At 35.8% G+C, this 12,579-nt stretch overlaps 3 protein-coding genes across 3 annotated transcripts; 2 read left to right on the plus strand and 1 right to left on the minus strand.

Annotated features, from left to right (window-relative positions):
• Nucleotides 1-584: 584 nt before the first annotated feature.
• On the plus strand, nt 585-2,925 carry LOC107925054 (berberine bridge enzyme-like 21). The gene has a single exon (XM_016855620.2). It carries the CDS (start codon nt 956-958, stop codon nt 2,684-2,686), a length of 1,731 nt encoding a protein of 576 aa, XP_016711109.2. The 5' UTR covers nt 585-955; the 3' UTR covers nt 2,687-2,925.
• Nucleotides 2,926-3,070: 145 nt separating this feature from the next.
• On the minus strand, nt 3,071-7,524 carry LOC107925053 (probable pre-mRNA-splicing factor ATP-dependent RNA helicase DEAH5). Its single transcript, XM_016855619.2, is given in 2 exon segments — nt 3,071-3,643; nt 4,283-7,524. Coding segments are annotated over 2 exon segments (3,537 nt in total). The 5' UTR covers nt 7,426-7,524; the 3' UTR covers nt 3,071-3,249.
• Nucleotides 7,525-10,353: 2,829 nt separating this feature from the next.
• Nucleotides 10,354-12,153, plus strand: LOC107925128 (berberine bridge enzyme-like 21). The gene has a single exon (XM_016855699.2). It carries the CDS (start codon nt 10,363-10,365, stop codon nt 11,950-11,952), a length of 1,590 nt encoding a protein of 529 aa, XP_016711188.2. The 5' UTR covers nt 10,354-10,362; the 3' UTR covers nt 11,953-12,153.
• Nucleotides 12,154-12,579: the final 426 nt, after the last annotated feature.

Genomic DNA, 12,579 nt, shown 5'->3' on the forward strand with positions numbered 1-12,579 from the left:
GATAAAAAAGAACAAATTGCTGTCTTATACACATCATAAGACTATCATTGGTTGTTAGATGCCATTTTATTTAAGACAAGACTCGAAAAAAATTAAACAAATATCACATGAAGTAGTTATAGTTAGAGAAACTTACCACACTGACTCAATTTGAGTTCAATGTGACTTAGTTTATTGACACTTAAAAAATAAAATTTGTGAGCCAAAATTTTCTTCCTTTTTCCTCTCTAACCTTCATAACTTTTTTATAATATTTTTACAATATTTTAATAAATAAAAGCCTTTGTGGCTAATTGTTGGTAATTTGATAGCATGAACACCTCTACACCCCTTGTTTGAATAATTAATACCAATGTCCAAAAGAAAAAGTAAAATAATTTTCTTTTTAAATTGGGTTAATGTAATATTTTGTAATTAAATTTAATTTCAAAGTTCAATTTGATACTTACATCAAACTACATCATATATTCAAATAAATGTTTGATATATATACTCTAGTAAAATAATCATAGATACTTAATTAGGACAAATAAAAGACTCAAGTACCAAATTGGTACAAAAAAACACCCTCAAATATTAAATTAAATAAAAAGAGTTAAATACGAAAATAAACATTTAAAGCCAAACTCAAATACAAAACTGAACTAAATAAAAAAAACTAAATACCAAATTAAATATTAATACTAAACATAAATACCAAATAATACATTAAAGCTTTCAAATTTAGTAACAATATTGGCATGCATATAATCATTCATTTAAGTCGGTTTATCTCCATCTATTACAGCTGCCTTTTTTTTTTCTTTGGGTGAATCGCACTTCAACCAATGTCCCATGGCCATGTATTAGCCACTAGAATCCACGTTTCCACCTTGCGGCGGATGATACCATACGCCATTTGCCGCATTTAGATTCCTCGTGGTTCCAATGCTATTCGCAAATTCCCATTTCATGAATGTTAATCACAACGCACCGACTACAAACAATGACGCCGCCATTGTCAACACCATCGCTTCTTCCTCTCTTACTTGTAGCTTTCAACATTTGCTTTTCCCTGGCAGCATCCAATTCCATTTATGAATCCTTTGTTCAATGCCTGAAAACCCGTTCTAACTCATCGGATAATATCTCCGACATTGTTTACTCTCACTCCAATGCTACATATGAAACCGTTTTGGAACAATATATTCGTAATGCTCGTTTCAACACTTCTTCAACGCCAAAGCCTGTGATCATCATTACACCTTTGACGGAATCCCATGTCTCGGCTGCCGTAATATGTTCCAACAATATTGGGTTTCAGCTTAGGATTCGGAGTGGCGGCCATGACTTCGAGGGGGTCTCTTATGTGTCTGACCAACCCTTTTTCATCCTCGACATGTTTAATCTTCGTTCAATATCGATTAACATGGCGGATCAATCAGTTTGGGTTCAGTCAGGTGCAACGCTTGGGGAACTTTACTATAGGATTTGGGAAAAGAGTAGAGTTTATGGATTCCCTGCTGGTGTTTGCCCCACTGTGGGTGTTGGTGGTCATATCAGCGGTGCTGGTTATGGTAACATGGTGAGAAAATATGGTCTCTCAGTGGACTATGTGGTGGATGCCAAGATAGTTGATGTTAATGGCAATATCCTTGATAGAAAAGCTATGGGAGAGGATCTCTTTTGGGCTATCAGAGGTGGCGGAGGAGCTAGTTTCGGGGTGATTCTAGCTTTCAACATCAAGCTTGTTGAAGTCCCCGAAATGGTGACGGTTTTCAAGCTCGAAAGAACCTTGGAACAAAACGCTACAGATGTTGTTTACAAATGGCAATCCGTTGCTCCCACAACAGATGACAATCTGTTCATGAGGATGCTGGTGCAGCCAGTTACATTAAACAAGCAAAAGACGATCAAGATTTCAATCATGGCATTGTATTTAGGGGATGTCAATAGTGTTGTTCCTTTGTTGGCTGAGGATTTCCCTGAATTGGGTCTTGTAACAGAGGATTGCTTTGAGATGAGTTGGATTGAATCAGCTCTATGGTGGGCTAGTTTTGGCAAAGGAACTTCACCTACTGTGTTGCTTGATAGAGAATCTTACCATGTGAAGTTCATGAAGAGGAAATCTGATTATGTGAAGACCCCAATATCAAAAGATGGGCTGCAATGGCTTTGGAAGAAGATGATTGAATTGGAGGAGCCAGGGTTGGTTTTCAATCCATATGGTGGAAAAATGAATGAAATAAAGGAAACAGAGACACCATTCCCACATAGAGCAGGGAATTTGTTCAAGATACAGTATTCAATAAACTGGAAGGATATGGGAATTGAGGCTGACAAAAGGAGCAGAAACCTGGTGAATAGGCTTCACAGTTACATGACTAGCTTTGTCTCTAAAAACCCAAGGAGTGCTTATTTGAACTATAGGGACCTTGATATTGGCATCACCAAGAATTGGAGCTATCAAGAAGGTAAAGTTTATGGAGAGAGTTACTTCAATGGAAATTTTGAGAGATTGGTGGATGTGAAGACAGCAGTGGATCCCCCTAATTTCTTTAGGAATGAACAGAGCATCCCTCCTCGTACGATCAAGGCATGGAACGAAAAAAATGAAGGGAGCATTCCACCTAGTACAAGCAAGGCATGGAACAAATCAAAACCTTATGTTATGATCATATTATTCATGGCCATAGGTATCATATAATATAATCTTTTCCATAACTCTATGTCATTTTTTTTGTTGAAAACTCGGTATTTTGCACTTCTCAAGATGATGATGATGATGATGATTTCTATTTTGGCTTAAGATAGAATGCAATGATGATAAATGTGCTCAAAGAACTATATTAAACATAGACAAATATACATTTGGTCCTAATTGTTATGCTTATCAACCACATAGCATTTCCTTTAATAATGGGTAATCTTAAGATACTCTTTTAAGATTACATAATATGCTGTTTATGATACTAACATGAAACTGAATACACTATTTATCATTTTGAATATGTTAAATATGTAATGATCTTAAAAGGTGCCCTTTAAGGCATTTGTTAGTTGTAAATTCATGGGGGCAACAACAATTGAGTTAGCAATAAAACACACTTTATACATAGGGCAAGGAAATAACACAAAATTGTGAACAAGTTATGATATAGTGGGAAATGACAGTAAGTTCAGGCTTCTAACCTGTGAAACCTCAACCAAACCTCAACTTTGAACAGAGAAATACAAGGTGAGATGCAGAGCAGAGCAGACGAAAAGATATCAAGCTCGTCGTTTACTAAGCCGCCAAGAATTAGGTTCATGATATCTATCATAAAGTGGTTCAATTCGTTCTTGACGCTTCCGCTTGCTCATTTTCGTGGGATCTGCTACTTTAAAGAACCTGGGAGCCAGTTCAACCAGCCACTTGGGATCTACCACTGTTACCTCTCGCATGTACTCCTTTGTAGTCATTACCAGCTCATGGTAGATCACCCAGTCCGGTTGTCTCTGAAACAGGGCGCTGCTTGGGTGTATATAAACAGGCTGGTTCTCCACCAGTGTTCTATATCCTTCCTGCGGGTCTTTCCTAGCAGCATGGAAAAAGAACCCTGCCGTGATAGCTTTCCTGATCTTTGTAAAGTTCTTTCCGGCGCACACTACATCCAATTTGTACCTAAAATCAAAAGCATCAGCTATCATGTTAAAACCTGAATCACAAGTAATAACTTTTAACAACTTAAAAGGTATTTTAATACTCATACTAGTGAACATAACAGACACAGACAGATGAATGAATCAAGAGAGAGAGGAACATAGGACTGGTTGACACTAATGTAGAACATGTTCACATTATTACCAATAAGAGACTACCATGATTCATAGTACAAGAGCAAAAAAGAAAGTTCAGAGAATCAGAGACATTCACAATTAAATTTGCATTCTCCTAAGGACAAATCCACGATCCCTAGTATATGGCACCCAAAAGTAAGAAACTTGTAAAGCAGGTAACTCAGAAATTTGCAGGTCAATTAAGCTCAAATATTCTGTATATTTTGACTTGTAAAGCAACTGTGGTTGGTCGCTTGGAGCTTATCATTGTAGTAATAATCATATCAAATGTTAGTAAAGATTTGTTCGACTAGTGATGTCAAAAGAATGTTGAAATATAAACAATGCAAGATAGATAACTATCAGAGATCAGGACACAGTTAAAATCATAGGACCATGAATGTTAAACATGAACAGAACTATCAAGACCAGAAACAATTTGCAAAACCAAGATATCATAAAACCAAAAGCTAGATGAACATACTTATCCATGATGCTGAGAAGCTGTTTTCTGACATCCTGTGCCCTCCTCAAGGATCTAGACTGAACAAAATTTTCAAAACACCAAGGTCCTGAAAAGTTCTTTGCTTTCCAAGCTTCATATACAGCAAGTACAGTCAAATGATCTCCTTCAGGCTGGAAAAACTTGGCCCTCTTCTGATCAGCCTGAGCTTGCTTTTCCCTTGGCCTGTAGAAGATATTACCTGTTTGGATCATTGCAATAATTGTCAATATCTCATCACTACACCCGAGGTCCACGCTGGCCAGTAACATCTTGGATAGTGGAGGATCAAGAGGAAATTCTGCCATTTTTCTACCCAATTTAGTCAAAAGTCCCTCCTCATCAAGAGCCCCTAGACTGTATAATTGCTCCATGGCAGAAATGAGAGCTTGGGGTGGAGGGGGATCCATAAAATCAAAAGAAAGGAGATCATTTATGCCCATGGCCTTCATTTGTAGTGTTATCATGCCAAGATTAATCCTCTGGATTTCAGGAATTGTGGTAGGTGACATCTCATTTCGATATGCACTTTCAGTGTATAAGCGGTAGCATTTTCCAGGTCCAGTACGTCCAGCACGCCCAGCACGTTGCTTTGCTGATGCTTGTGAGATTGGTGTTATGATTAGGGAATCAAGCCCTTGCTTTGGATTATAAACATTTTGTTTTGCAAAACCAGGATCAACCACATAGAATATTCCATCTATAGTTAAAGAAGCCTCAGCAATATTGGTTGCCACCACCACCTTCCTTTTCCCTGGAGGTGCTGGATCGAAAATCCTAGACTGCATTTCACTAGGAAGGGCACTATAAACTGGTAAAATAATCAACTCTGGAACATTTTTACCTAGCCCTTTCATCCTCTCGTAAAGAGACTGGCATGCAAAATCAATTTCCTCCTGACCAGTCAAGAAGAGGAGAATGTCACCTTCAGGTTCAGTCAAGTGTATCTGTAGGACTGTTATCAAGGCAGCATCTAGGTAGTCACTCTCAGGCTGTTTCGTATAGAGTATCTCCACAGGAAACGTCCTCCCAGGAATTGTGAAAATATTACAGTTGAAGAAATACCCTGAAAACTTCTCCGCATCCAGTGTAGCAGATGTAACAATCAGACGAAGATCAGGCCTCCGTTTCACAAGCTGCTTCAATAACCCAAAAAGGACATCAGTATGAATTGTACGCTCATGTGCTTCATCAAGCATAATGACCGAGTATTGAGAAAGATTCTCATCAATCAGAATCTCCCTTAGAAGCATGCCGTCAGTCATGTACTTGATGACAGTATCTGGTCCAGTACAATCTTCAAAGCGAATAGCATAACCAACTTCCTCCCCTAACCGACAACCAAATTCCTCAGCTACCCTCTTAGCCACAGACATTGCAGCCACCCTAAGAGGTTGAGTACATCCGATCTTACCCCTTGTAGTGTACCCAGCCTCAGCAAGGTACTGGGTTACCTGTGTAGTCTTACCTGAACCAGTCTCACCAATGACCACCAGTACCTGATTGTCATGCACAGCTTGAATGAGTTCTTTTTTCAGTTAATAAATGGGAAGGCTCTGCCTCTGCTCTTGAATTGAAAGTTTAGACCTCTGTCCAAAAGTCAAAGCTTTTCCATAAGCATCCTTCTTCCATTCAGGCATATCATATGCTGACAATCCAACACCTCTAAGCTCCTGCGCAAGATGCCTCTCACCAGTCTCTGGCATTGGGTCTTCCCAAGGACGATTAAGATCCTTTGGAATTGAATCCAGCATTGTCCTCTGCTGCTGCTCTCGTACTTCTCTCCGTTCCTTAATAAGTGCAGACTGGAGAGCAGCGGCTCGACTCAAGGACCCTTCTGGATTTTTAAATATTTTTACTGGTGACATATCGACAGAGTACCTAGTCTGCCCTTGTAAAAAGGCAGGTTCATCCTCATTCATCTCAATCTCCAACTCTTCCTCGGCACCCTCTTCTTGATAAAGCATTCCATCTCCGTCCTCGTCATACATTGGATACTCGTCTAGTCTCAAAACACCAGAAGCAATCAACTGTTTGGCTTCCCACCTCTCCGGTGAACTCATTCTCTTCAAAGGCCTACGCGATGGGGCAGCATCCTCATCCTCTAGAATCCTAATCCCTGAAAGACCAGTTCTTGTCACGGGCCCTTCTTTCCCCCCTGAAGGATTGGTTCTAAAGGAATCATCATCTGAACTCTTCTTCAATGGCAGCAAATCCCTACCAGTATTCTGATCAACATCTCTCATAGACAAACTCAACTTCTGACCTGAAATCGAAATTACCTTCACATAAACCTCCTGATCCCGTTTCACAACATCTTTAGCATTGGGAATCCTTCTACTAGCCATCTGGGAAACATGAACCAAACCCTCCTTTCCCCTTAACTCATTCAACTCTACGAAACAACCCGAATCCATCACTCTTGAAACCCTCCCCTTGTATACCTTATACAATTCAGGCTCATTATCCCTATACTTCCCATTACTCCTCCCCCCGTCTTCATCACGTTCCACATTATCCCGGTCCCTGTTTCTGCCCCTATTCCTAAAATCCCTGTCATCCTCATTATCCCGGGTTCCTCGAATGCCATAATCCCTCCTATCCTCCTCCTCCTCCTCCTCCTTATATCTATCTCTATGCCTACTCCTATCTCTGTCCCTATCTCTATCCCTATCCCTATCTCTATCTCTGTCCCTCTTATCCCTATCCCTATCCCTATCCTTATCCTTCCTATCTCGCATCTCCATCTCAATTTCCTTCTCTAGTTCTTTGGCTGTATCCTTATCATCAGCAATCGCTAAAGCTTTAAATTTAGACTTCTTACCGTCACCGGTGTTTTCCGCCTTGGAATCCTTGTCGGCGGCTTTGGGTTTCGGAGGCAGGATCGCGTGGATAATAGTGAGAAGCGTGCGAACGAAGTAATCGGGCAACTCGGCACCGTTTTCTTTGAGCTTGGCATCGAATTCATAGACAGTGTTAGAGTGACGGCCCATGTCGGTGATGAATTCGGCCAAAACCTTATCGGCAAACCCAACATGGCTCTCGAGGTCGGAACTGACTTTGGAGACGAGAGAGAGAAATTCGAGTTTCTTCAAAGCATCGTCCTGGGCAGGCGATGATGCCATTGATTGTTTACAATTTTTTTTTTTGAGGTTTTTCTCAATGGATTCTTTTACAATGGCTATAGGCTTTGGGAATTTTTAGCTCTTTGCTTGTTACGAGAATTTCTCATTTGATCATTTTTTAAAAATATATAATCATAAAAAAAAATATAAGAAATCTAAAAATTATATATATATAATTTTAAAAAATTTAAAATATAAAAGATATATTTCCTAATAAATTCTCAAATTAAAAATATGTGAAAAAATTAAAAAACCAGTTGAAATTTTTATTTAATATGATTATAATTATTAGGGTGAAATGAGCCATAATTTCAGTGTAATTGTATTTATTTAAAACGAAAATAATTATATTTATTTTAAAAAATGTATATGACTAAATAAATTTAAATTTCATTATAAATATAATTGTAATTAAAAATAAAACATATTCAAATAATAATAATTAAAATTAATCAAATTGATACTAAAAAATATTTTAACATTACCGAAATATAGATGTGTATAGGACTCGTACATGCAATTACCAGAATTAACTATTGGAACAAATGGACATTGAATGGCTCATATTATTAATAATTACCATAATATTTTATCAAATTAAATCATTGGAACTTCAATGTAAATTCCTTTCTTTTTTCGAAAAAAAAATGTATTACATTATAAAAAGTTAAAATATTTGGTGATACAAGGTACAGACCTACTTATCATTAATTAATATAAAAATGTTGCACAACTAAAATAATATAAAATAGCACATCAAGATATTTATTTTCTTTCTAAAAGATATGTTTGAGTGACTTAAAAATTATATTGTAGAGGAAGATCCTGCTCAACAATTAAATATGATAAATAAATATTAGAGATTTTCTCGATCATAAAAGTGTATAATTGTAGTGACATCCACTTCAATCTCTAGATGCGTAATATTTTCTTTTGGTACAAAAATAATAAAAGCATAACTAAACTAGGTGAGGCCAAGTCATTTTAGAATATTTATTGTACAGCAACTAAAGAATTTCATCTGACGGTTGCAAGAAAATATACCTACCTAAGGCTTAAAGAACACCATTGATGCCAAACTATCAACTACTTTATTGGCCTCTCGAAAAACATGTTTAATATGAACCATACAAGAAAGTTGAAGTAGGCTCTTAATAGCTCGTAGCACGACTAAATGATGTTGCTCAGCTAGAATTTGCTTGATTCAATTTAATAGCAACAGTATTATTCATCTTAAAAACCACCCATTTGAGATCGAGAGTCCAAGCAACTTTGAGACCCTAAAAGAGCATCCCAAAGCTTGGCATTAATAATATAATAACCGCCGATATTTTTTGAAAAATCCCTAACTAAAGATAAATCATCTCTCAAGGCCCAAAATTCACCCTCAACACTAATGACTCTTGAAATATGATAATAAACTCTAATTATCCAGTCACCCATATTATTCATTTTAATGTTTGGTTTTCTAAGGTTTCCTTATGTTAGATTAAATTTATTTTAATTTACCCTTTTTCATATTTTATTATGTAATGAGAGTGATATATTTATATTAGTGTAAAAAAATTTAATATAAGAGTTTTTGAGATTTTATTAAAATAATATAAAAGATAAAATTAATTTTTTTAAATAATATAAGTTATAAATTATTTATTAAAATAATATGAAAGAACAATAATTTTAGGTGTCGCACATGAAAAACACTACTAAAATACGAACTAATTATTGAAATAATAAAATAATAATGAACTAATTATTATTAAATAATTATTGAAATAATAATAAAATGGTGTGGCACAAACTATAGACCACATGAGCAAAACTTTGTTCCTCGCGTGAGTGGAGAGAGTAGCAACTATTTTGTATTTTGAGATTTTTTTATTTAGGTCCCTTGATTTTAACTTTTAATTTAATTCCAACCTTAATTTGCAGTTTTAATATTTTTTATTTAGTTCTTGGTTTTAATATTTTTGGATTTACTTTACCCTTTTATGATATTTTTTGACAATCCTTTTATGTTTTTTAATTATTAATGTTTTTGTATGTATATGGTAAAGATTGAATTTATCATATAATAATTTTAATTATGTTTAAACAATTAGTTATTATTAACTAATATAATAATATTCGTATTGCGATATTAAGACTTTTATAAACTTATCGTAATTAATATAACATTGGGTGTTTATATATATATATAAAAGGCAGAGTCTACTGATGTGATGTGCTAAGGGTAACTAAGAGTCATGCGTGGTGACACGTTACCCTCTTAGGGGTTACACGTATCCTCAAATACTCTCCAAATGATATAGGCGAACTGGGGCGAGCAAGACCATGGCTAACTGAACTATACCTCACGGACTAGGTAAGTGGTAAGCACAAATGTCTTTGATAGGAAAACTAGGGAATAAGCGAGGGGTCAAATATCGAGTTAGATATATATATGGCGTGCTATATATTCCTTATATAACACATAGTATTTTTTGTATAAAAAAGTTGATACAGTAACTACAATATACTTTAAAAAAAGTTGTTTTGGCCAATAAGTATTGTTGCAATGATAAGACACATTGAATTTTTAAGGGGAGACAAATGTTTAAACCTTGAAGAAGACATTGTTCGGAAGAACAACTACGAACCCTAAATATAGATTGTAAAATGGACCTGAATAAGACAAAAAAAAATTGGAATTGCATGTTGAAAAAAAGGGGAAATCTATAATAAGCAAAACACCATTGGTGTAAAGCTAAACAACTTGCAATGCATGGTGCAAAATACTAACGTGAAAACCGTAAATAAATAATTAAGTAAAAACTACGTTCCTCCGTTAAAAAAAACAAAAAACAGAAGTATTCTATAATAAGAACAATAAACATAGATGAGAAATAAGTTAAATATTTCATCAAATTCAACATTTGAAAACAAAAACAAAACAAAATGGCAATATCAAAGCTATTGCTTGTGTTTTTCTCTCTTGTGTTCTTCAACCTTTCATTTTCATGGGCAGCTTCGGATCCTACATATCAATCCCTTCTTCAATGCTTGAGTGAAATCATTCCCTCCCCTAATGTATCCGCCGTTATCGTCTCTAACAACAATCCTTCCTTTGCATCCATTTTGGAATCACGTATCCATAACGCTCGATTCAATAGGACTTCGACGCTTAAACCGGCTATCATCATTACTCCATCGGACGAATCCCATGTTTCAGCAGCGGTAATATGTTCCCAAAAGGTTGGTTTCCAGCTCAAAATCCGTAGCGGCGGACATGATTACGAAGCGTTATCTTATACTTCCGATAAACCCTTTTTTCTCCTCGACATGTATAATCTTCGGGACGTATCTATCGATATACCAGACGAGTCAGCCTGGGTTCAAACTGGTGCGACACTCGGTGAACTTTATTATCATATATGGGAAAAGAGTAATGTCCATGGATTTCCTGCCGGGGTTTGTCCTACGGTTGGTGTCGGTGGACATATCGGTGGTGCCGGTTACGGTACCATGATAAGAAAATATGGTTTAACAACAGATTATGTTATTGATGCCAAGATAGTTAACGTCAACGGAAAAATTCTAGACCGAAAAGCCATGGGAGAGGATCTTTTTTGGGCTATAAGAGGCGCAGGTGGAGCGAACTTCGGCGTTGTTACAGCTTATAAGATTAAACTCGTTAAAGTACCAGAAAAGGTCACTGTTTTCAGAGTCGAACGATTCTTAGACGATAATGGCACCGAAGTTGCCTTCAAATGGCAAACCGTCGGCGCCACAACCGATCCAAATCTCTTCACGAGAATGCTTTTACAACCCAATACGAAAGACAAGCAAACAACGGTGAAAGTGACGGTCATGGGACTGTATTTAGGTGACATCAATGGCCTTTTAACCTTATTGAACAAAGATTTCCCTGAACTACGTTTAAACAAAGAGAATTGCACTGAGATGCCGTGGATTGACTCAGTTCTTTGGTGGGCAAATTTCGATTTAGGTACACCACCAAACGTATTGTTGGATCGAAACAATAAAGACACTAAATTCGTGAAAAGGAAATCAGATTATGTTCAAACACCGATACCTAAAGATGGGTTGGAATCATTATGGCAAAAGATGGTTCAAAATGAAAAAGTGGGATTGACTGGTAATTCATACGGTGGTAAAATGGATGAAATCGATACTAAAGAGAGTGCATTCCCCCATCGGAAAGGGAATTTGTATAAGATACAATACTCTATAAATTGGGATGATCCTAGTAATGAAGCTGATATTAAGTACACGACTCAAGCCAAAGCCGTTCACGAGTTTATGACTCAGTTCGTGTCCAAGAATCCTAGGAGGGCTTATTTGAATTACAGGGACATTGATATTGGTTCTGCTAAGACTTGGAGCTATGAAGAAGGTAAAGTGTATGGTGAGAGTTATTTTGCCGAAAATTTTGATAGGCTGGTCGACGTGAAGACCGCTGTTGATCCGAACAACTTCTTTAGGAACGAGCAAAGCATCCCTCCTCGCTCCACTAAAACGGCTTAGGATTGGTTTAGCATTGTCTTTTCATCATCTCAAAGCACTTTCTAGAAATAAAAGTATTGTGATTTTGAGGTTCTTTTCGACGGTAAGAGCAATATTGAAATAGCTTTTAAAATACGAAAAAAAAAGAATTTATTATATAAATTTCAAAATTATTAATGTTTGTAAATGTTTTGTAATTTACTATTAATATAGTTAATAATATACGATCATTTTAAATTTACATATTGCATACTCAAATTATTATATTTATCTAATATATAAATAAATCGATTAAAATTAATATTTCATATGTTCATTTGAATTACAATTAAATTACATGTGTATAATTACACCAAATCAAAATTTATATATAAAATTACACATTAGATAAAAATTCATGTGTAATTTTGAAATATACCCCTAATTAATTTGTGTTCATATTTATTTCCTAATTGTTTTGAATAATATTATGAATTTTTATCTTAATATTGTTCACTTATGGACATATGTACTGCTCATAGTCCATTATATACAAACTTTTACTTATATTTTTTTATCATCCTTAGCTAGACAATGTTCTTATATAAAAAGTTTAACTAATACAATTTATCAAAATAAATTATATTTGAGAATTTGAGAATTTATAAA

Source organism: Gossypium hirsutum, chromosome A10 (genome assembly GCF_007990345.1).
Source record: "Gossypium hirsutum isolate 1008001.06 chromosome A10, Gossypium_hirsutum_v2.1, whole genome shotgun sequence".
Lineage (NCBI taxonomy): Eukaryota > Viridiplantae > Streptophyta > Magnoliopsida > Malvales > Malvaceae > Gossypium > Gossypium hirsutum.

Coding starts and splice junctions, on each gene's coding strand:
- LOC107925054 (XM_016855620.2), top strand. CDS start 956: ATGTTAATCACAACGCACCGACTACAAACAATGACGCCGCCATTGTCA.
- LOC107925128 (XM_016855699.2), top strand. CDS start 10,363: ATGGCAATATCAAAGCTATTGCTTGTGTTTTTCTCTCTTGTGTTCTTC.